Source organism: Notothenia coriiceps, unplaced genomic scaffold, assembly GCF_000735185.1.
Source record: "Notothenia coriiceps isolate Sejong01 unplaced genomic scaffold, NC01 NC01_scaffold00022019, whole genome shotgun sequence".
Lineage (NCBI taxonomy): Eukaryota > Metazoa > Chordata > Actinopteri > Perciformes > Nototheniidae > Notothenia > Notothenia coriiceps.
In genome coordinates, this window is record NW_011354720.1 from 720469 (window position 1) to 744391 (window position 23923).

Below are 23923 nucleotides of genomic sequence, written 5' to 3' on the forward strand. Positions count from 1 at the left end.
ACTTGAGAGGGGACTTGAGAGGGGACTTGAAAAGAGACTTGAAAAGGGACTCAAGAGGGGACTTGAGAAGGGACTTGAAAAGGGACTTGAGACGGCCGGACCGCCGACAGCCTCTGATTGTGTTACGTTATTATGAGAGTGCTCTCATACTTGTTTGATTCTGAAATGGTATTTATATAAATATATGTGTGTGTATATGTCCGCATCTGTAGCCTGTTAATGTCTCATTATACCGCACAGTGAATTAATTCAAAGTAAATATATAAGTAATCATGAACACAGTTCTGTCCATCAGACAGTGCTGCTGTGCCTCCTGTCATCATTACTGGACGTCTCTTTAAAATGACCGCTCAGAGGAGAGGATTTCTCATTTCTCTAAACGCCTGCAGTTTTCACTCCTCTCTCCTCAGTTCCCCTCCTCGATTCCTCCGCTCGCATCTCCTGTGGGCGGGACTAAGACACGAGGATAGGAGTCGAGGAGGGGAGTTGAGGAGGGGAAATTAGATAATTGAGAAGCCTTCAATCAGACACAGGAGGGCAAACACAGGAAGGAAGACCATACACATGGAGAACAGAATTTCAAAATAAAACCATGACAAGACAGACAAAACTCGGGAGGATGGCCCGGGGGCAAGGCAGAGGAACAGGAGGTGGTCTCGGGCAGACGGCCCGGGGGTAAGGCAGAGGACCAGGAAGGGGTCTCAGGCGGACGACCCGGGGTCAAGGCAGAGTTCATGGATGGAGTCTCGGGCGGACGGCCCGGTGGCACGGCAGAGGCAGAGAAGAGCCGGGCACAAGGACGGGCCGGCAGGGCAGAGTTCGTTGCCGGCGGAGCCACTGGCGGAACAGGTGCAATGGGAGGAACCAGTGTTGTCCGGACAGGAACCCTGGACGGGACATGTGCTGGTGCCAGTGGGACCCCGGACGGAGCAAGGACCGGCATCGACGGGACCTCCAACAGGACAGGACACGGTGCCGGCAGGAAACCCGGCGGAGCAGGTGTCGGCGGGACCCCCAACAGGACAGGACCTGGTGTTGGCAGGAAATCCGGCGGAGCAGGTGTCGGCGGGACCTCCAACAGGACAGGACGTGGTGCTGGCAGGAAATCCGGCAGAGCAGGCGTCGGCGGGACCCCCAACAGGACAGGACACAGAGTTGGCAAGACCCCCAGTGGAACCCCCAACGAAACAGGACATGCAGTTGGTAGGACCCCCGACGAAACAGGTGTCGGCTGGACCCTCAATGGAACAGGACATGGAGTTGGTAGAACCCCCGATGAAACAGGTGTCGGCGGAACCCCCAACGACACAGGACATGGAGTTGGGACATGAGTTGGTAAAGTTGAAAAGGGACTCGAGAGGGGACTTGAGAAGGGACTTGGAAAGGGACTTGAAAAGATACTCGAGAGGGGACTCGAGAAGGGACTTGAGAAGGGACTTGAGAGGGGACTCGAGAGGGAACTAAAGAGGGGATTACAGAAGGGACTAGAGATGGGACTTGAGAAGGAACTTGAGAGGGGACTCGAGAGGGGACTCGAGAGGAGAGTTGAAAAGGGACTTGAGGGAGGACTTGAGAGGGTACTCGAGAGGGGACTGGAAAAGAGACTTGAAAAGGGACTCAAGAGGGGACTTGAGAAGGAACTTGGAAAGGGACTTGAGAGGGGACTTGAGAAGGAACTTGGAAAGGGACTTGAGAAGGGACTTGAAAAGGGACTCGAGAGGGGACTCGATAGGGGACTCGAGAGGGGACTCGAGAGGAGAGTTGAAAAGGGACTCGAGAGGGGACTCGAGAGGGTACTCGAGAGGGGACTTGAAAAGAGACTTGAAAAGGGACTTGAGAGGGGACTTGAGAAGGGACTTGAAAAGGGACTCGAGAGGGGTCTCGAAAAGGGACTTGAGACGGCCGGACCGCCAACAGGAGACGAGGACCTGGAGCCGGCCGGCACACCGACAGGACACGGGGGGCCGGCGTCGGCCGGAGAGCCAACAGGAGACGGGGAGCTGGAGTCGGCCGGTACACGGACAAACAACAAAAATCTAAAATCATGACAATAGTCTAAGTGTTCCCAAAAAAAACGTTTTCTGTTGTACCCCAGAACAAAGGTTTTAAGTATGTAGCTAACATGTAAGCGAGCTGTAAATGAGGACTTCCACATTTAAGGTCTGACCATTTAAAGCGGTCTGACCCCGAAAAAAATAAAGTATATATAAAGGTTGGAGCTATTGCTACCAGAAAACTGTCAATAATGTTATATAATTCAAACTGATTTCTGCGAAAAAAGGTCACACTTTTACTTTTAACATTTTGCTGGTAATTCTGAACTTTTTGTAGTTTGTAATGGAGTATTTTTGCATTGTTACTATGTACTTTGGTCTTTCCCAATCTACTGTATCTTCCAATCCTCGAGAATACCTGTGTAGGTGTTTTCTCAGGTTTGATCCCACGCTTTGATCCGTTCACGTTTTCCTTTATCTGTTTTCCCCCCACAGCTTAGCCTCTCTGCTCTTTGTCAAGTCAGCATCGAGTCAGACCCACCATCAGCGTCACATATTCCCAGCATCACACACATAAACAAAACCCCACACACACACATATCCCTTTCTCACTCTATTATCCCATGTCCTCAGTGCAAACACAAACAAGCTAATGGAGAAGCAGGTGTCCTTCTACTGGGATAAATAAACAGTAAACCAGGATCCAGGAGCAGAAGGTTGAGAGAGAGAGAGAGAGAGAGAGAGAGAGAGAGAGAGAGAGAGAGAGAGTGAGAGGGGGGGGAACGGGGGATTGCTGTTAGTTTCTCTCTCAATGAGTGTTTGTAGGGAGAAACTTTGAATATCGCTGATAGCATCTTTAAAGCTCCCACTGTCTCTTACAAAGCTGTTTGTTTTCAGTCATTGTGTTTCTTTGATCTCTTGTTTTTTTATTTAAGGTTTTATTGTACATTCATGTTTATGTTTGACCTTTTTTATCACAATCATCCCAGCTAGCAGAGGATTAGGAAAGTTACAGTCAGATAAAAAAATATGTATGTCACAACAGCTCAAAATGTATGGAACGATAAACTTGTTTTACTTTTGCAACAATTTAAGAGTATCTGTTTTATGAACCCCTATTGACAGTAAATTGTTAACCGTTAAGAGTGGCCCTCTTGATTTGTTTACATGCTAATTTCAACTTTTTGTTGGCACTCTTTCGATGATTCTGGAGGTTTCGGGGCTAATTTGCCTGTTGTTCGCAGCTGTGCAGGCTGATGGTAATCCTCCAGGACGATATAAACAGTGTTCTTGTCATCATCCTGTAACTATGATACAGGTGGCAGTTTTACTCTTTAAAAGGAAGATAAAGGTTGACCCAGCTGTATTAAATCAACTCACAGCCATATGGAGGAAAATGTAATATTGCATTTTGCATATATTGTATTTTGTCATAGATTTATGATTAAGTCTCTTGGTGCCCTTAACAGATGTCGTGGATAAATAATAGATAAATACACTTCACCCAAACTCACTTACCTGCTTTTACTTCATATTTACTTGTAATGTATGTTATTTATTAAATCAAAAGAGGCTCTACAGTACGATATAAATGGACAGCTAGAGCTTTTTAGGATTTATAGACTTTTTTTTCAACCTAAGCACAGGATCTGTGTCAGAAAAGCTGTAATAAGATCACCATGAAATCACATTACAACCAGAAGTCTCTTTAACAGTATGAAACATAATTATGGTCTTGGGTTATATCTAAAACACCAAACCGATGTATGTGCCAATACTGTCATTTTTAAAGAGAGAATATAAAAATGAAGGTAAAATAGGTAAGCATACACAATTTTCCAAGTCTGAATGTTCTTCTAAAAAGGCTGTAAATATGCTCACTTTTTCTGAAGTCTAATTTTCTCTTTAGATACACCTTACATTTCTAAAATTATAAAAGAGTGCAGCCTTTTGGATTTTGTCCCCTTTCTTTTACATTGGAAACCTGTTACAGATTGATTTCTTAATGGCTACAGCAAGTACAACTGTTTCAATGTTCAACACATTTTGAACCAATCCTTTAATTCAGATTCTTTGTACAAAAAAGCATTTTATGTAGTTCCACCCTTCTCTTGAGCTCCTTTCCCATTTAATGTTTCTGCTAATTTGCAAGTGTTGTTGTTGTTGTTTTTCTGATTGAAAATAGTGTTATGTTGAATTTGTATTTAGTTGCCATTTAGGGTCATTTTAGTTTTTATCCTTCAGTATTTTAATCACCTTCTTAAATACCTTTAATCATCTCTATGCTTTTCATGAATTAGGCAGGCTTTTATGAGATATATCATACTTTCCATGTCCACTTCATTAGGTACACAATCGCATGCAAACCAGTATCTACAACAACTCTGACACTTTTTTATTGCTGAAGTCGTAGTTAATGGTGATTAATAAATACATGTGTTTTCAATAGTCCTGTGAATCAACTGTGCACAACATTTGAAACACATTTATATTGCAGTCAATTTCAACACTAATACAAACTACGCCCTCAAAAATCAACTGCAGTTAAATCCATGCTTCTCTGGTAGTGTCAATCAAAACATGGAGTTTCTATCTATCTTTTTTTAAGCTATTGCATTGGATTGCATTAACTGTTACAGGTGCACCTTAACACCAACGTCTGTTTGTCTCCCAATAAATGACCCAACTTAAAAATCAGAGCGGTTGCACCCTGCTCCTCCTCTGGCTCACCCCGAGTCTCTCTCCAGCTCTCAGGTATAGGCCACCAGCTGAGCCAATCACAGCCTATAGGAGCCTCAATTGACAGTTTGGACACGCCCTCCCTCCACCTGTAATCCAATCCGGTGGCCTGTCACAGGTAAAACCGGCCTTAATTTCTCAGCATTGCCCAAAAAAGCGAGAAAAGCCGACAAAACCCGTTCTCTCACTAGGGAAACCTTGTTTATTGCCGCGGCCCTCATACAGTGTTAGCGGCGCAGTTTTCCACCCAAAGAAGACGGATCGGATTTTCAGTACCAACTAGAAAGTCCAGTTCGACCGACCGAGATGTCACAGGAGCATGACAAGTAAGTTGCCCTGACTTTCCACTTTAGCCTGTACAACGAGCACGAGTCACTATAAGCTGTTATTATTGACACTAACTATATTTAGTGTTTTTATTTTGTGAGTTCATGGCACAGGGGGATTTTAAATCAGTCATACTGTGGTTCACATCCGACCCGCAGCTGCTGTCTACTTTTATAAAATCTGATATTTAAGGATTATTTTGTAGGATTTCTTATTAGGTTTATTTTTTAAGTTGACTTTAAGACTTGGCTTCCAAGCTGGGAAGCGATGATATCTCATAGTTTCCCATGGTGTAACTGCGCTCGTTTCACCTGTCATGTTCAAGCCTGCACAGGTGTATCTTCACCTGTCGTGCGAGCAGAGTCTGGCTGTGGGAATAAAAACGGTCCCGTGATAGCGATGCCTGGGCGGTTTAGTGTTTGATTTCGCTTGAAGCCCTAACAGTTATGTGGATAGTCTTAATGATGTTTGTTCAGGAATAAATATGGACCTCAGCAAGGAGCTGTCAGCTAAAGAAAACTGAAGAAAGTGTCATATTCATGTAAGATTTTGGAATCAACAGTTTCACTGACATGTATTTAAACAGAGGTATATGTTTTATGTTAAATGCTTAGCTCATATTCTGTATGTTTTTGAGGGCAATGACAAGGAGACTTTGGAGGGGAGTGAAATCATACACCTGCTAGGCGTTGGCTCAACTTTACTAACAGAGACAATGTAAGCAAGCACAGGGCCATATGAGGTTTTTGAGGATTTTACTTTACAGGACCAAAATGTTTTGGGTGTCAAACATGTAAGATTACATGCACATTTCTCTAAATGTTAAATAATATGGGTTTTTTTCATACTAGGGTATATAAAAAAAGTGAAAGTCTATGAATTCATGATGCATTACTGACTTGGATATGGAATCTAATTTTAATATCTGTCTGAAAAGCAATCAAACTCTTAATTTGTTGTATTAGTAATGGAATACTTGAGTTTTATTGCCAGTAAATAAAGGGTCTTATCAGGTTGCCTTTTATGAATAGCACAATTACATATAGGATTACTAATTATCACTTTGCCTTGACCATTGAGAAGAAAAAAGCTGTTTGTTGTAGATACTCAACATGGAAACTGAGCCAGTCCGTTTACACTAAATCATTATTACTTTGTTGTGGTAGAAAACCAAGCAGATGGATTTGGTAGAAAGGTGATTCAAGGAATGTAATTTCGAAAGTTTGACAAGGAAATCTAATGAAACTTATGAGCTTGAGTAATGACTAAACTTTACTACTAAAGTAAATAGAAGACGAGCAAACATTACTGTAAATAGGTAAGTTCAGTGGTAACTCTTCAATAATTCTCACTTATTTGAAATTGATCCTATAGTCCTTTCAAATTAAAGGTGTTTACCTGAGTGAAATGAGCTCGTTATAACACATTAAGACAATTAGTAGCAGATGAGACACAGAAACTGGAGCTGTTGTGTCCTGTTTGCAAAGCAATTACTCAAAAGGCCTCCCGAGAACGAAAAGGAAGATACATTCTTTGACTTTGAATAAAAACTCATGATTCTCTACAAAAACAGAAGCATGGCGCAGGAATGTGGCAGAGTCAGTTGCGTCACTTGCGGTCAGCTTCTCAGCCAATGAGCAGTCCCAGAGGAGAAGCGTAAAGTCGTCACACTAGACGAGCCTGTAGAGCATCTTTCGCTCAAGACAGCGCAGTGGTTCGATTGGCTGAGATTTGTTGCACAATCGTTGAAAAGCTTGAACAACAAGTCTAACAGATAAAGAACATACAGGGTTGATCTCTTGCTCTTATAACCTGTTTTTCTGTTCTGAACAAGGTTGTGATTGTAGGTCTTGGCTTTGTGAACTTATATGAAGTCAGAGAGGAGAATCAATCTGTTCAATGCTTGAGGAGAGGCTCATAAAGGGCGGCACAAAATATCTTTTTTTCCTCCTCTCCAAATCAAGTTGCACAATGAAATACATTGCGAACGATTGCAATATATTGCACTTAGGGCTTTTTTGTCTTTGTTGAAAAGAAATCAGTAGAAAAGAGCACTTTTAAATGATCTAACTGAGGCATAACTGACTACGACTGCTTTGTCTTAATCGTAAATAATATCATTTTCACAATATTCAACGTTATCACATATATTTACCTCAAATGGTGAAGCCCTAAAAAAAGCATGTGACAAAGTGTTTGCGATGGAAATAAGCATTTACATCTTAATAATTGGTTTGTATATAACCTATGACACTTTCTCTCTTGCAGTAAGCGTGCGGTCCTGGTTCTCCAGAACGAGCCGGGTTATGGCGGGCAGCGTCGCTCCTTCACCACAGAAGATGAAGCCTGGAAATCCTTTCTGGAGAACCCGCTGACGGCCGCCACCAAGGCCATGATGAGCATCAACGGAGACGAGGACAGCGCCGCAGCTCTGGGCCTGCTCTACGACTACTACAAGGTAGAAAACTAATGAATCTAACAACCACACCATGCAGGAATTCAACTTTCTGAGCTATTTCCTTTTGAATTCTCAGTGGATCTGGAAGCAATCGAAAGTGCAAATCTTAGGTCTGGGGACTAGTTACCAAATCCTTACATGCCTTACCTATAATGGTCTCACTCTATACTGACATAGGACCCTGAAGCAAACATCTGTGAGGCAGAGCATGTCATGTAACTGATCTATAGACAGCAGGATGATTTGGCTTGTTGGAAGTGATGTGGTCAGACGCTGAGCGGCTGTGTTTACCCTCCCATACAGGTGCCCAGGGAGAAGAGAACAATAACCCAGAACAAGCCAGAAGCACTGGTCTGTGATGTGGATCCTAACAAAAGGTAAGCAACAGCCCTCGTCTAGTACCACCCCCCTTTTAAAAATTAAAACCGTGAAAAAGCAGAGAAGCTCTTTCCTGGTTTTTGAGTTTTGTGTGTACTTCTGCATATATGAGTGAGCAGGACGAAGCAATCTTAATCTTTTTCTGAATCTGCACACATATTCATTTTTGGAGTAGCATAACAAGTATTTACAGAAGGAAAACAGCCTTGTTTTCAGCTGTTTAAGAGTCCAGGCCTGAGATTAAAACATATTCACATTCAGACAGTCACACAACCAAGTGGCACCAAAATAACTAATAATAACAGTGTCATAAAAGTGAAACATAAAGCTTTAAAGTCTCAAAAGAGAATACAATCATTTTCCTTGAGAGTTGTTCAATTCATTTTAAGCACCTGAATCCAAGATGATCACTTACTTATCCCCAAAAGGCAATTGGTTGTTCAGCAGTGAAACCCAAAATTATAAAGACAGAGAGCACATGAACACATATGCATATACAACAGCAACAAATGTAAGGGTTAAAAGTAAGCAAATATAACTTAAACATAAAAATTGTTATATTTAATGTAATTAAATTTTATTTGCTGCAGACACCAGATCCAGGCCGGACACTCCATTGCGCCACATCACGAAGGGGGGATGGAGAACAGGATCCAGGTCCTCAAGGGCCCCTTTAATATTCTCCAGCTGGCCCCGGACAAGAGATCCCAGTTCCCCTCCCCAGGTCTGTTCACATTCAATAACACAAAGAGCCACAAGGAGCTTTTAAAAAACAGAAAACCTGATTGTAAATGTTCTGATATTTCCCTTCCCAGACACAACCGTCACGGTTTCTGTCGCTGTGCCGAACTACCCGTCCGTCAAGACAGAGGTGCCCTCCCACGGCTTCTCAGTGACCGTGCCAAACAACTGTCCCGAAACCGACGTCTTTGACCGCCAGCTCAACCACAACACGGTACAGTTCAGCCCCAGCACCCAGTCCCGCACGCCCCCCGACTCCACCTACTCCGAGAGTTACAAGGATGGTTCCCAGGAGGTGTGTGTTTCGATCCCCCTCTTTCTAAACCTCCCTAATGCTCTCCCTCGCTTTCCTCTCCTCTTCGCTCTCGGATCTCTCCCAACACACAATGGGATATTCACCCGATCCCATGGAGCCAGCGGTGGGCTCAGCCTTCCCTGGTTTTATTTGAACATGCCAAAATAGCGGCCAGTGTGTTATTATGCCATTGTCTCACCAACACAATAAAGTGCTGTACTTTTCTCCTACAATAGCCAAAGCCCTTTCTCTCTCTCTCCTCGTTTTCTATTTAGCTGGAGGGAAATTACCTTCGAATAGAGTAACCCGACAAAACCCCTGTACAGGAGGGGGTTGGGGGGTTTAGCAACGTGAGGGTAGAGCCATTGAAACTAAGAGAAATGGGGATGAACAGATTAATTAAATCTACAGAAACTGTTCATTCACACCAAAACCCAGACTGGGAAATAGTGTCTGTGACCTGATTCAAATGTTATACCATGCTTCCCTGTGGCAACTTTAGATATTTATAACTAATAATTATGTTTAGTTCATTAATACATTTGTATTTACTTGTATTCAAATCTTTATTTATCTATATAGGTGAGGGGGATATTCAAACGACAGTTAATGAATGTCATGCTGCATGTGAATAAACAAGAATGACATGGTTGTATACTAATGTTAAAAAGATCCCAGTTCCGTATAAAATACGTGTGCAGAGGCTTATAAGTTGCTGTTATATGCTTATCTCTGGTACTGAAACTCAAATACTGTTTTAAGTTGTGGAAGAAATAGATGTATATCCCTATGGAGTGCTAAATTATAATAGTCCCCTGGTGAATTATAGAAATAAATAAATCATGTTTAGTATCCTCTTTTTGCTGAGCCTCACTTCACACTGTCGATCTGTTTATCTTTGTGTGCTGCAGGTGTTTTCTTTCCCAGGGGATCTCCAGTTACGCATGTCCTCCATGGCGCCTGAGGACTACACTCAGTTTAACACTGTGCCGGGGTAAGTTGCGCTGCCGCCAGCCCACCGCCCGACTTCCACCGCCATTCAGCTTTTTAACACAACACCGCAGAATGGCCTCATTCATGGCAGTCACAGGGGAGACACCAGACTCCCCACCGCGTGAAAGACAAGAGTCGGCACACACAGGCGTTATCTGGCCCTACACACTGATTTCAAGATCGCAGTTTACCTGCAGCGGCTGAATGAAGCGTGCACCATTATGTCTAACATGTATCCGAATGCCATTGTTGCATTGTCATCCAGTTTTACAGACAAGAAATGCCTTTGATTCATGTTTTATTGTTGTGTTATTTTAGGAACAACTTCGAATACACCCTTGAGGCGTCCAAGTCTCTGCGTCAGAAGACAGGAGACGGGACGATGACGTACCTCAACAAGGGCCAGTTTTACCCCATCACCCTCAGGGAGGTTAACAACAAAGGAATGCGGCAACCCATCACCAAAGTCAGGGTAAGGAAAGGAACATCACAAATAAACCTGGCACAACATACGATTTACATATGATCATTATTGTAACCTAATTTATGTTTCATTGTGTGTGTTTATGCATTTTCAGAGTGTAGTGATGGTGGTGTTTGGAGAGGAGAAGTGCAGAGATGATCAGCTTAAGCACTGGAAGTACTGGCACTCCAGACAGCACACTGCCAAACAGAGGTGTCTAGACATTGGTAAGAACCTAATTTAAAAAATGAACTCTATATTCCATAAAAAGTGTGTATTGATAGGCAAAAGAAGAGTCCAATAAACTAAAGAGTAACACCTGAGACACTGCTGGTGGACAGACGTTGGTAATTTTAATGATTCATTCCTGGTTTCACCGCCGACTGCCCTGATTAATCCTCCTGTGTCTGCACAGTTAAGTGGCTGGATGAAAGGGCAGTTTAGCAGGAGCTGACAGGAAAAGGTGTGTTGCTAAGGATTAATTCTGCAGCCTTTAAAACCTCAACGTTTCTTACAGTAACTTGGTGAATAAACATAACGTTGTATACTGTATAAACTGGTTTAGCTGTACATCTTTACCTGCTTTGGTGGAAAGCCACTACAGGAAAGAAACATCATTTAATTGTATGCAGAGGCCAAGGCTGAGAGACTGGGCTAATTGACTAGCAAAACAAATGGATTATGCCTAATTTGCATATTTAACCATAGTAGTGCAGAAAGCTTGTTACACAAAAGTATTGTCTTCGTTTAAATAATCAGAAGGAAAGGTTTCATGCTGATTTGTATTAGTTAAATTACCTACATTTTTATCCTAATCCCTGCAGTGTATTTTCTTAAATTAGTCACTAAACTCTCATTTTGTCACAGCTGACTACAAGGAGAGCTTCAACACCATTGGCAACATCGAGGAGATTTCCTTCAATGCCATTTCCTTCACCTGGGACACCAACGAGGAGGCCAAAGTAAGAGAATAAAATAGCCACATACTAACACACACAAACACACACAGCTTTATAGATACACAACTGATGGATAGAGCTGCTTCTACATCACTCATGTAAGAACAAGCACAGTTTCCATTTCTTGAACTCTTAATATGAGCCTTGACCTTTACATATACACACACAAATCCTTAAGACAGAAATAGACTCCTCCTCTATTTAAAGGTCTTGTGTGGTTTTTGCCACAGACCAGAATTAGGGTTTCAGGTGTTAACTTCCCTTTGTTAGTTATTATAAGCTTCTCTGTTCATTGTAATCGTACAAAACAATCGTTAAAGAACTTAAAGGAAATAGGGGCTTTAATAGAAGACTGAAGACGCTGTTACAAGGTTCCTCCCCTCCTCTGTGTGTTTAGCCTTGTTGCGTAGAGACATTGATCTATTGTGATGCTGCCTGTTAAGGTATTTCAGACGGGCGCAACAAAAGAGTGCAGGAATGAGGAAACTCAGCGGGGGGACAAGGATTGAGTTAGACAGACGGATAACAAATTAAACGGGTAGGAGAGGAGGACCTCCTGTCCTCTCTCCCTCTCTTCATTTTCCATTTTTTGTTGACCCTCGTGTCACTGATCCACTGTCAGCCTGAGATGGAGAACAAGCTAACAGACCAGAGACAACATGGCGCCACACACACACACACACACACACACACACACACACACACACACACACACACACACACACACACACACACACCAGGATGTGGGTCTAACTGTCTCATGACTTGAGGCCTTTGTCCATAGGATGTTCATCCTTGTGTGTGTTCAATTCTCCTCCGTGTGTATTTTCAGAAGCACCGCCCTTCCATGTTAGCTGTGTGTGTGTGTGTGTGTGTGTGTGTGTGTGTGTGTGTGTGTGTGTGTGTGTGTGTGTGTGTGTGTGTGTGTGTGTGTGTGTGTGTGTGTGTGTGTGTGTGTGTGTGTGTGTGTGTGTGTGTGTGTGTGTGTGTGTGTGTGTGTGTGTGTGTGTGTGTGTGTGTGTGTATGTGTGTGTGCAGGTGTGCACATGTGCGAGCAGGTGTATGCATATGCCCCCAGGCAACATACAGTATACGTATTTGCACATTGCAGCCCCTCCCTGATGTTTACCTGCTCTGGGGCAGTTTAATGATCTTATCACAAAAACACAACTGAAAGAAACCCAAAATACAAGAAAATGTTCATCTTTATAGCAATAATCGTTCATTCTAATGACTCCAATATTATTATAGCACACTTCAAGGTTGTAGAAAAATAAAGTTGTACTGTTTCTACACACAAATACAGCAAAACATTTAAAAGGAATACAACTATAAACAGTCTACATTCATGCTTATTTGTATAGAGTGTAATGTTTACGCTTCGAAATGTAACCAATCAACCAAATAAAAGTGCAAAGAATCAGGCATAACAAATTCATTTTTATTAAAAGAAGAATAAATGTAGCATTATTTTGGTGACAGACTTACTGTATATGAGTTCCTGACATTGAGAGACTCAAAATAACATACAATTTCAAATAAAAACAACCTTAAAGATGGAGTTGAGTTAACGGATGTAGTTTTATGTGAATTTTATTCCAACTTGACAGACTTTAATCTTAATAGTTTCACTATAAATAAAACCTGCTTTGTGTTTTTTACTGATAAATTGACTGTCTTTTTAATAATATTTATAAGACGAGGGATAGCCTACCACTTGCTTACCGATTTGGTTCCTCTCTGTTTGGTGCTTCCAAATGGTCTGTTATTAGAGTGTTTTGTTGACACAATGATAACCTGTTTTTAATACAAGCACCACGAGGACAAAGGAGCATCTCTTACGTTAGGACAAAATGAGCCTGTGATACTAAAGCTGACCAGTGGAGGGCAACACAGGACACTGGATGAGGGGGCTAAACTGCAGAAAAGGCCTTCAGTGATGCACAATGATGATGATAAAATAAAATCACACTGAACACCTTCTCTCACTTTCAGAAGTAGAGTTGACTTCAATTGACAAAGCTTCTAGATGTTTTCATTGGACGATGAAGTACTCAGTAATGACCATTATGCAGAAAGGTTATGTAATCAATGTAGTCGGGTAAAAAGTAGTTGCTGGAATAAGAGAAAAACTTAAGTACCTTAAATGTGTACTCGGGGACAGTGCAACTATGTACAGTCAAAGCAGTTTTTCTGTGTGTCTTAACCACAACATTCCTGCCTCCTTCCTCTTCAGATCTTCATCTCCGTCAACTGTCTGAGCACCGACTTCTCCTCCCAGAAGGGCGTGAAGGGTCTTCCTCTGAACATCCAGATTGACACCTACAGCTACAACAACCGCAGCAACAAGCCCATCCACCGCGCCTTCTGCCAGATCAAAGTCTTCTGTGACAAGGGGGCCGAGAGGAAGATCCGAGACGAGGAGAGGAAGCAGTCCCGCCGGAAAGGGAAGGTCCCAGATCTCAACCCCAGCCTGGCCTGTGAGTCCCTCAGGAGAACCTAACATGTGTATAACAACAAATATGATCTGTAATTTCGTACTAATTCTCACCGTAAATGACCTTTATCAGTTCAAGAGTTCTATTTTTTTCTCTCAAAGATACACTAATATATACTTTTATGCAAACAATGCGTCCACTTAAATGTCTAATTAGAGATTGAAGTGATGATTTCACTGAGAAATATCACATGACTCAGCACTTCCTTTCAACCGTGGAGCATTTATTATCTTAAGACTTAGATATTTCCTTCAGGAGTTACTGGAAACAACACACAAAGAGAGAGCAAACATTTGACTAATTTGTGTATATAGACACACAACTTCATAATAACTGATGGTCCTCAGAGTTTGTTCGATGTGTAATGGAGCTGCAACAATTAGCCGATCCACGGAGAAATAATCCCCCACTATTAATTTTTAAACTAAGTAATTTTTTATGAAAAAGTGATTGAAAATGTTGCTTCAGGCATCTCAAATATGGACATTTAGAGATAAGAAGATACATCGAAATATAGAAATAGTAAACAGTTTAATTGATAATGAAAATAATTATATTTTAAGACCTCAATGTGTGAATAACCAACTTTTAGGTATAACACATTTGCTGTAACAACCATATCATGAAACTGTCCATGTTTTACGGTGTGCTGCCCCCAAGTGGACATAATAATATATTAATAGAGGTTGTTTTTGAAGATTTCCCTGTGCTTAAATAGAGGCTTTATAAATGACTTGACTATTTTTGTTTTGTATTTTCCTCCCAGTTGTGGATGTTAAAGGTCCCATCCTCCAGAAACGCAACGATATGACCATCTTCAAGATGCTGAACGACCACGAGACGCAGCCTGTCCTCTTCATCCCTGACGTTCATTTCTCCACCTTCCAGCGCCATGTGAGTGCCAGTCACATTACACATTACTAACTCTAGCACATCTCACCAGTCATTTTTTACCATCAACATTTTGTTTTGCTACATTTACATAACATCCGTAGCATCTTAGATGGTCCATAAACATGTTCTGCCTCCACCCACTCAGCCATCTGGGTCGAGGTGACCTGGCTGCCTGCTAGTTGTCAGGAACAGGGAGTCCTTGTTTCAGCACTGATGGATGGATTTCAAACTGCTTACTCAAATAATGAATCATTAACCAGTGATTGAAAACCAACCCAGGATATGCTTCCCTGTAATGCCGACTCAATGTGAAGATGCTTAATGGGACAGAGTTTCCCCCCAGTCACGCTTCAAGCATGCAAGCAGTCTGTCAGGTTTTATCTTCTCTGTGACTACTGAACTTTGGTTCTTCCAATCAGGATGAACACATCACATGACACAGCAGTGTGTGTGTGTACGGGCCTGCCCTCTGTGTTTTAGAATCTTAATTTATAATGAAAACATAAAAAAAGTTTCTCCCTTTCGTTCCCTCTCAGTTAATAATGCTACCGGTGAGGGAGGGACAGGTTATTTTGGGTCCTTTCGAAGACATTGAACCTGGCTCGAGTGCTATCAGTTTCGGAAAAACTCTGAGTTTACTGGGTTCCCTCTTAGAATAGAAATCTATTAACAGCATTGCAAGCACTCAATACAGTGGGAGAGCCGAATGGCTCCAAAAAACAACTGCTTTCCAAGAATTACATCAAGAAAACAAGTGGTTGAAGTGATTTGATGCACTCTGTGGATTACTTTGTAACATTATACTTTTATATAACATTGGACTATACATATACGAAAGGAGCCAGTTGAGGTGGTTCGGGCACCTAGTTAGGATGCCACCTGGGCGCCTCCCTAGGGAGGTGTTCCAGGCACGTCCAGCCGTTGAACAGTTTATGTCTTTATAAGTTTCACGAGATGTAATTCTTACTTCTTATGGTAAATTAATTGAAATATTCTTTCGATTTAAGACCTTTTGACACATTTTATCGGCTATGTTACAGTATGTTTATGTCTTTTGCTATATATAACTACACATTAAACATATCAGGTAGGTAGGGAGGTAGGTAGGTAGAAGAGGGCGCAATAGGCCACAAGCCCAGCGCCGTCCATCGTCCAAAGGTCGTCTCTCGTGGGTTTGAAAGAAAGGGACCGGTGTAGTTGGTCGAGACTGACCGCCCCTAGGGTTCCGTGCAGGGTTCCGGTGCTTCTCTAATATTAGGGAGGTGGACCAAGATCCTAGATGGGGAACCNTTACCCAAGAACAAATCCCAAAGGAGAAAAAACAATGATTATTTCAGAATCTGTTTCAAAACTTTGTGAGTGGTTTTTACTTTTTATATAGCCAGTTGAGTAGCACTTGAAATGTTTGGCTCTATGAAATCTGATGTACTTATATGATTCTGTTTTCTTCAAGGTTGTATCTTCCTGGTCGAATGTACTTATTGTAAGTCGCTTTGAATAAAAGCGTCAGCTAAATGCGATGTAATAAATATATGAATGTATTCTAAAAACAGGGATTAAGGCCCAGTGTAGCAGGACAGTTTAAAGGTGGTGTATGTTGGTTGTATTATGTCACGGAGGGAACCTGAGACAGCGCAAATCACTTAAAGATGTTTTTCTACCGATGCAACACAAAGACCTCCACACAGCCTCCCTCATGTTTGGCCATCTTGACCACATTTAGGTCTGCCCACCCAAAACAACAACCTCTTAAATTCCTCAGCCTTTGCTTCACTGCCACTGTGGAAGCTCCACACAAGAAACAAGGCAGAGTCCACAACATGAATACAATTATAGTGCACAAAGGACTTTTTTCTAGTGATTGATGAAGCCACCTCCCTAAACACTATGCCTCACACATTTTTGGATGAAAGATCAACAGTATTACAACAGAGGCACTTTAGAATACAGCACTATGGAGCAATGTGGTGGTGGCCTGCAGCCTTCTCAGCCATACATTCTACTCAATTGCACCTTTGATAGTTCAGTTTCTTCTTAAGGTAAAGAAGTAAACTGTACATGTATGTTTAGCACTTAGCTTTACACAAGGTTAGTGATTTGTATGTACTGTCGTTGTGTTAAGAATTGGTTCCCTAGAAAATGTATTTATTTTATACTCATTTGCAAAGGTGGCACTTTCAAGAGTCAATTTTAGTTTAATGGTTTGGTATGAATGGTAACAAATTCATTACCCTTGGTCATACATGTTTGTAATGTAGAAGTGTTAGAAGTCCAAAATCAAAAAGCGAAGCAATCTGAATAACCAGACCCTCTGCAACTTAAATGTAAGTGCATGTCTCCAGTACAAGATAAAAGAAAGTGCTGCATTATCTGTGTGTGAAAAAAGGGACGGCCCAGTGACTCCAGTGGCACCAACCTCTCCTGACAGGCCAGTCCACCAGCACTTTACACTCCAGATGAGGGCATTCAAGGACTCGTTAATTTGCATATCAAGCCCATATAGGCGTGGACGCAGCCCCTATATTGCTCCTTGGGGCTCTGTCTCATGGAGATTAGTCTGGACACACAGTGAAAGCCATGTTCATTCTATATCTACTGCACACAGCCCCTAACAGCACAGTATACACTCCTTTTTTGCAGCATGCTATAGTAGCACCATGTAAAATCAGGTCATAGAAAAGCAATGTTGTAAGTAAGTAAAGTTTATTTATAAAGCGCTTTTCACAGACAAAGTCACAAAGTGCTTGACAAAACAATAAAACATCATCATAGGAATCGTACAATGATAAATGGACACCGGTGTTAAGAAGTCATAAAAGCACCAAAACATAATAAAAACACAATGAAAACAGACTGAAAACGTAGTATAAAATAGAATAAAATCAAGCACACCGGTTACCCAAACAGGAATGTCTTTAAATTAGCTTTAAAGGAGTCAGCAGACCATAGATGGGCGGGCAGAGCGTTCCATAGCTTAGGAGCCACGGCTTCGAACGCTCAATCACCGCGGGTCTTAAGGTGGGTACGTGGGACAGACAGTAAATCGTGCACGTGGGACCTGAGTGGGCAGTCTGATGTATATGGATGTAAGGATTGTTATAAGATGTTTTATCAAGGTTGCTCATTGAAAAGCATCAGAAAATCAGCTACTTTGATGTGAATACTTCCTCAACTACTCATCAAATAAAACTGAAGTTTCCCACAAAAGGAAAGGTTGGAGAATGTTTTGGTAGTGGATATAAAATAACACACATAAATAAATGAATTTGATGCATATAACTCATACTAAGTTGACAAATAAAAAAAGCTGCAATATATAAATGACATGTCATATAATACATGTTTATTAATAAAAGGGATGAACCAATTACAAAATATGGAACCAATATTATATATGAGCTAGAATGGCCACACTTCTTGATGGAATAAAGCTGTAATAATGGACATTTTGTGGAAGATGAAACCTTCCACCACACCTGCATGAGAGGTGACGCAATACAGCATCTTATTGTCCTCTGCCTTCTATATAAATAATTTCTTAGTATTGTTGCAGAATGTATTTCGGAGAGGGACCACTAACCCTCTAGGCACAATAATTCCTCATTTTTATATCTAATTTGCTGGACGAATGAGATGTCGGACTAGCCAACGGAGCAGAGCAGCAGCATTGATAAGAAAGCAGTGTGTGAGGGATCATGCTGCGTACATATCTGTGTGACCTTTGATGTTCTGTTACAGACAGAGCAGAATTCCACCGAACACACACTCTATTGTGCCTTGTACCTTAGGTTAGGATATTTATGTTTGATACAGTACTGCCAAAAAGCAGCCATCCCCATTATTTACCAAACCAGAGGAAGGCTCAAGTGTCTTGGTGTGAAATCTCATAATCTCCTCTCCAGATATTCAAAAGTAATCTGTAAGCACAGTATCTGCAGTGAGAAATGCAAAATGAAGCCTTTGGTTTGTATGTTATATGATATAATCTGTATTGTTATTTTAGCCTGCAAGGACAAAAGTTGTTTAAATTGCTTTTTTTATTTTAGTATACCTGACTTCCTATATTGTAAGACCAGTTCAACATTAGAAAATAAAACAAAATCATATAAGAACAGTCCAATAAAGGAAAATAAAGTTAGATTATCATTGCAGACTGAAAGTGGGGGAACAGCTAGCCTGGGTTGGTGCTGAATTTTGTAAACAGGTGCTGCTATACATCCCTGCTATACACTTAAAGGGGCCCTTTTATGCACATTTTCAGGTTTATATTTTGACTTTGTGATATTTTTACTTTGACTACTGTGACAACATGCTTTAATCTTCCAACAGGAAACCAATGGAGGCCTTTCAGGCAACTTTGGGATTTGAGCCTTTGCAGAGCATTTGCATAAACCTATATAAAACACACTACAGGGAAGGGAGAACCACAACAAGCACAAAGGGGCCCCTTTAAAAATCCTTTTGGCTGGCTTCTAGACATTTGTTTTAGTTCTAAATTCTAAAAAACTGCAACGCATGTCATCATGACATTTTGGCAGCCTATTTTCTACCTACCTGCTGTCTGTAAATTGGACTACAGTATATTTCACAAAATGTTGTTTTTCTGCAGAGGCGTTTGCGGTTCAGCGGTAGATCATGTTTTTTGTTTTGTAAATTGCAAGATAGAATATGTTCTCACAAATCAAACTAAAGGAAAAATACAAGAGGAGATTAAACTCGACTTCATTTTTTATTATAGATCCATCTCATTTCACAGTGGGAGTACTACCAGGAGGCTCAGATGATAATGATCTGCAGTATTATGAGTGTACTGTTGATATTCCAAGTCATTATCACAGTCTCCAAGCTACGACTGCAGCCTTCAACCTTAAATCAGTGGCAAAAAGAAGGATTTAAAGTGTCTTCTTACTGGAACCGCCTCGGGCTAAGCCGATGACAGCATCAAACAAACAACGGAAATCATGACGACCCGCAGCAGCCTGCTCGGGCTGTAAATGATTTCAGTCTCAGAGGGGAGCATGATGGTAATGACACCCTATTTCACCCTAGATACGCACACAGAAATAGTCTTTGCATATTTCTCCACACCTAGTTTTAAGAGCACAAAGCAAACAGCGAGCATAAAAATCAGCAGTCCAATATCAAGTTGTGATGAACAACCTCGACCGATTGTGAATTACCAATGAAAAAAAATTCAGAGTTACATAAAAAGCCCCCCTCAAGCCTCCATTTACCACCTGCTACGACGATTCACACAATAACAATAGCGGAGATAGCTGTAATAATCACACAAGGTATTCACTGCTGTTAATCTTTTTGCCTTTTAAAAGAAGTCTCATGCAGTCTGCTATCTTAAAATAAAATAAGCACAATTGACATGCAGGATGTTTTGATAATGACATGAGTTTTTTTCTCTATATAAATACAGAATAAAAAAATGAAGCAACCATACTGCATTACTAGAGCAGGTTGTGTTATAGCGTGTGGGAGGACAAGACTAATTTGCCTAATTGACCAAAGCATTACACTGACACTTTCCATCAAGGGTCACAATGGGTTACTTTAATATGTTTGAATTAATGTGCTTGTCTGCTATTCCTGGCATTCTGGTTGATGTGTATTGCCGGTCACCTAACACTACATTATTTGATCTTTAGAAAATGTGATGCTTGATTCAAATGATTTGCATACTATAACCACACATTTGAGTAGTACATTGCAAAGCCTCTCAGTTAGGTGTAGTGCATGCGGTGCCAAAGAGGATTTACAGTTGAAGAGGAAAGGAAGCAAAAAGACTGCAATGCAGAAATTAGGGAATTTATTAACTGTATGCCACTTTGTGTTTATTTTGTAAAGTTCAGATTTGATCACAATTGTTTTCTAATGCTTGGATTGCACGGTTTTCTGAGCCACAAAAGGTCATGATCTTGTTATAGTTTATCCTCCCTCTGCTAAAAGATTATTAGCTAAAATGCTGCTTGAAAGAGACACTTGACATTTTGGGCAGATTTGTATGAAATTGCTATAAGCAGCGATACCGCTCACTGTAAAAAGATGAAATAATTGCACCGCACGTGTTTGGACTTACCACCACCTTTCAACATGTCTCCTTTGTGCCACAATAATTGGAGGCAATGTTGTAAAGCATTTGTCAATAGGCTGCTACCTCTATTTGCATGAGCGTGCCATATACATAACTATATCTGGTTCTGCTGTGCTTTAGCTTTTAAACTACTGCTTGATATAACACCTGCATTACAGTTATGATCATTCTAGCTGTTCTATGTACTATATTGGCATGTCAAAAAAAGATATACAGACTATATTCTCACATTTTACAAAATATGCAAATTATATTTACATAAGCTGGAAATGACAGTGCTGTTTTTTTTAGGAAGATTGTTTTGAAATACCACAGGGGATGGAATAAATAAATACAAACAGTGTCAGAAATGATCAATATTTTGCAAGGACAATTATTAAAAGAAAAACAAAAAACAAAGATCACTATTTAGCATGTAGAACTTAAAGCTCCTTCTAATCACTGAATGTCTTCTGATCTCTGATAACTGTTTAAATACCTAATGCAAGGATTGTTTTGTAAGAATAATATTTCTGCAGTGAATTCACGCACATACAGACATGTCAGAAGTTACAAGAAGAAATATGATATATTTGACAAACTGGTCGTTTGCTTGGGCCACAAACCTGAAACCCATAGAACAGGCCTATTCAACTGGCGGCCCGCGGGCCGGATGCGGCCCAGAACCAACTCCCGAGTGGCAGTGTAGGAATTTGGCTACGGGAGGCTGGGCCACTCGGGAGTTGGTTCTGGGCCGCATCCGGCCCGCGGGCCGCCAGTTGAATAGGCCTGTTCTATGGGTTTCAGGTTTGTGGCCCAAGCAAACGACCANTTTTTAATCTGTGCACTTTAAAATTAAAAACTTGTGCCAATGTCCCCTTACACATCTTCTTTTTTCCTCTTACTAAAAATTATTATTAGAAACAACAGCACCCTCTTGTGGACAATGACCATCATACAAATGGGTCAAAGGGAACACGAGAGACACTAAATACATCTGAAGCAACTAAATCCAACTGTAATTAGTTTAAATTAACCACTAAATATCTTGTCGGCCATGGGAGGAATATGGATGTATTGATATGTTTTAGGGACGAATATGATACAAATGATTGGTAGTCAAGGAAACTGATATTCAACGTTTGGAAGCAAAGTAAACATGAAGCACATAGTTGAAAAGCATATGTGTGATACATTTAGCAAAAATACAGTTTATGTGCTGATCCTGATGTCTCAAAGCATAATAAGCTTTATTTGTATAGCACTTTTCATACAAGAGTCCAGAGTGCCTTACAGTAGAGAATTGACACAGAGAATTGATCAGACTTGCTCCCACTTTGCCTGTTTTTAAATCTCGTTTAAAAACCTACTTGTTCTCCCATGCTTTTGCAGACCACGTATAAGAGGTATCAGTCTGTGTTTTCTAAATTGGGGTTTTCTATTTTGTTGTGTTTTAAATTGTTTTTACATCGTGTATGAGGGTTTTCAGTCTGTGGCTATAAGTATGGTTTTATTGTCTCGTGCTTTTATATTAGTCCTATCGGTTTTGTCTAAATGTATTTATGCTGCTTTTTTATATATGTATTGATGTACAGCACTTGGTCAACTCTTTTTTTTTTTTAAATGTGCTATATAAATAAAGTTGGATTGGAAGGATTGGATAATTGACATCACATAGAATAAAGTTACCAGTAAAGAGAAACATAAAATTAGCATAGAATAGACATTTCATATCAAATAGATTCAAATGTTAGATACTATAATGAAATTAACATTGTGATTACAACTCGAAATAATCGCAGATTTAGGATGATATTAATAATATTAAATGTTAACAGTAGTAGGAGACTGAGTGTGGCAGCAGTACCTCTCGGGCCTCCATCAGGTGGTCCGGCAGCAGAGACCTCTTGCTGGAGTACAGCGACGAGCCCTTGTTGGCCTGCCAGCTGAACAACAACGCAGGGTTTTGGCTGGGCCGCCGCACGGACATCGGTGAGCTGCCGCTGCCCTGAGACGCCATAGAGTAGCTCCGGGACTTGGGCGGGGGGTTAGTCTGTGCAAGGCAAATTGTTCATCTGATCATTTAAAACCAAATTCATTCAGCTCCTGAATATTTCTAACCACTGCTTAAAGAATTCTGTGTTTTTAGTTCTAGTGTAATTTAGCCCTACGGCTCTGATTGGTTTGCCTGTGATAGACATTCCCAAAACACCTCCTGGAATCAGGAGACCAAAGGATGAGATATTCGCTTTCAAACCAGGTTGGCAATAATGTATGCATCTTTGATTGGATTGAGCCATTTGATTGGCCCGTTGGATTTAGAAATACCGGAGAAAGTTTCACGTTTAATGGTAGATCAATATATCTCAATATGAGTTATTACTATGCTGACACACACCAATTGAATTTTAGGGTTAGTTATTTTTGTATATCTCGCTTTGCTCAATTGCTTCATTGCATTTGAGGAAGTAAAACATGAAACTGAAGAATGTCCAGCTCACATCCTGACATTTTTATGTTTATCCAAACCTTAAATTGATATTATACACTGTTGTATTGACTGACATCTATTCTAAATACAGTCCCCAGTCATTTAAATACAATCTACATGTATTTGTGTGCCTCCTCTTTTATTATTTGCACACGATCTTACCTTCCCCATGGCCTCTGTGTGGTGCTGGGTGCAGATCTGCAGACGGCTCACCCAATGCTGTCTCTCTTTGGCATCGGTGGCTGAGAGACACACAAAAAGCCAAACCACGTTAACATTACTCTGCGATGCATCTTACTCAGCATCAATTTCAGCGTGCTTCTGCATCTAGGAGCAGCTAATGGAAAACATCCAGATCAATACTGTATGATGGATGGTGATGACAGTAAGACGTAAAATAATTAGCAACGATCAGACATAAGACAGTTAAATGCGCATTAGGTACCCACCCCTGAGTTTGTACTGCTCCCCGCTGATGGCGTTGACGGTGAAGGTATGCGAGTCCTCATCGCTGGGGGAGATGACGGCCCCTGCCAGGGGGAGCATACCCCGGGGCTTCTGGGGTCTTGACTGCTCATTGACAAAGTACTCCAGCAAGCCCACCTCATTGT

General features: G+C 41.1%; 2 protein-coding genes across 4 annotated transcripts in view; one reads left to right on the forward strand and one right to left on the reverse strand.

Annotated features, from left to right (window-relative positions):
* etf1b (eukaryotic translation termination factor 1b) overlaps positions 1-23923 on the reverse strand; it is a 663186-nt gene that overhangs the window by 164095 nt on the left and 475168 nt on the right. The window lies entirely within an intron of this gene.
* Positions 4877-14809, forward strand: grhl1 (grainyhead-like transcription factor 1). 2 transcript variants are annotated; one of them, XM_010780561.1, is made up of 11 exons: positions 4877-5059; positions 7329-7518; positions 7822-7895; positions 8487-8620; positions 8712-8851; positions 9844-9926; positions 10244-10397; positions 10504-10615; positions 11256-11350; positions 13584-13827; positions 14612-14809. In XM_010780561.1, exons 1-11 carry the CDS (start codon positions 5040-5042, stop codon positions 14767-14769), a joined length of 1404 nt encoding a protein of 467 aa, XP_010778863.1. In that variant the 5' UTR covers positions 4877-5039; the 3' UTR covers positions 14770-14809. The 2 variants fall into 2 exon arrangements, with proteins under 2 accessions (XP_010778863.1, XP_010778861.1); XM_010780559.1 differs by having other exon boundaries at positions 8712-8932; positions 14612-14806.

Bases quoted from the DNA above. Each gene is read 5' to 3' on its own strand.
- grhl1 (XM_010780559.1), top strand. From the start codon at position 5,040: ATGTCACAGGAGCATGACAA. The intron at 9,927-10,243 runs GTAAGTTGCGCT...GTGTTATTTTAG, and splicing joins CAGTTTAACACTGTGCCGGG to GAACAACTTCGAATACACCC. The intron at 13,828-14,611 runs GTGAGTCCCTCA...TTTTCCTCCCAG, and splicing joins TCTCAACCCCAGCCTGGCCT to TTGTGGATGTTAAAGGTCCC.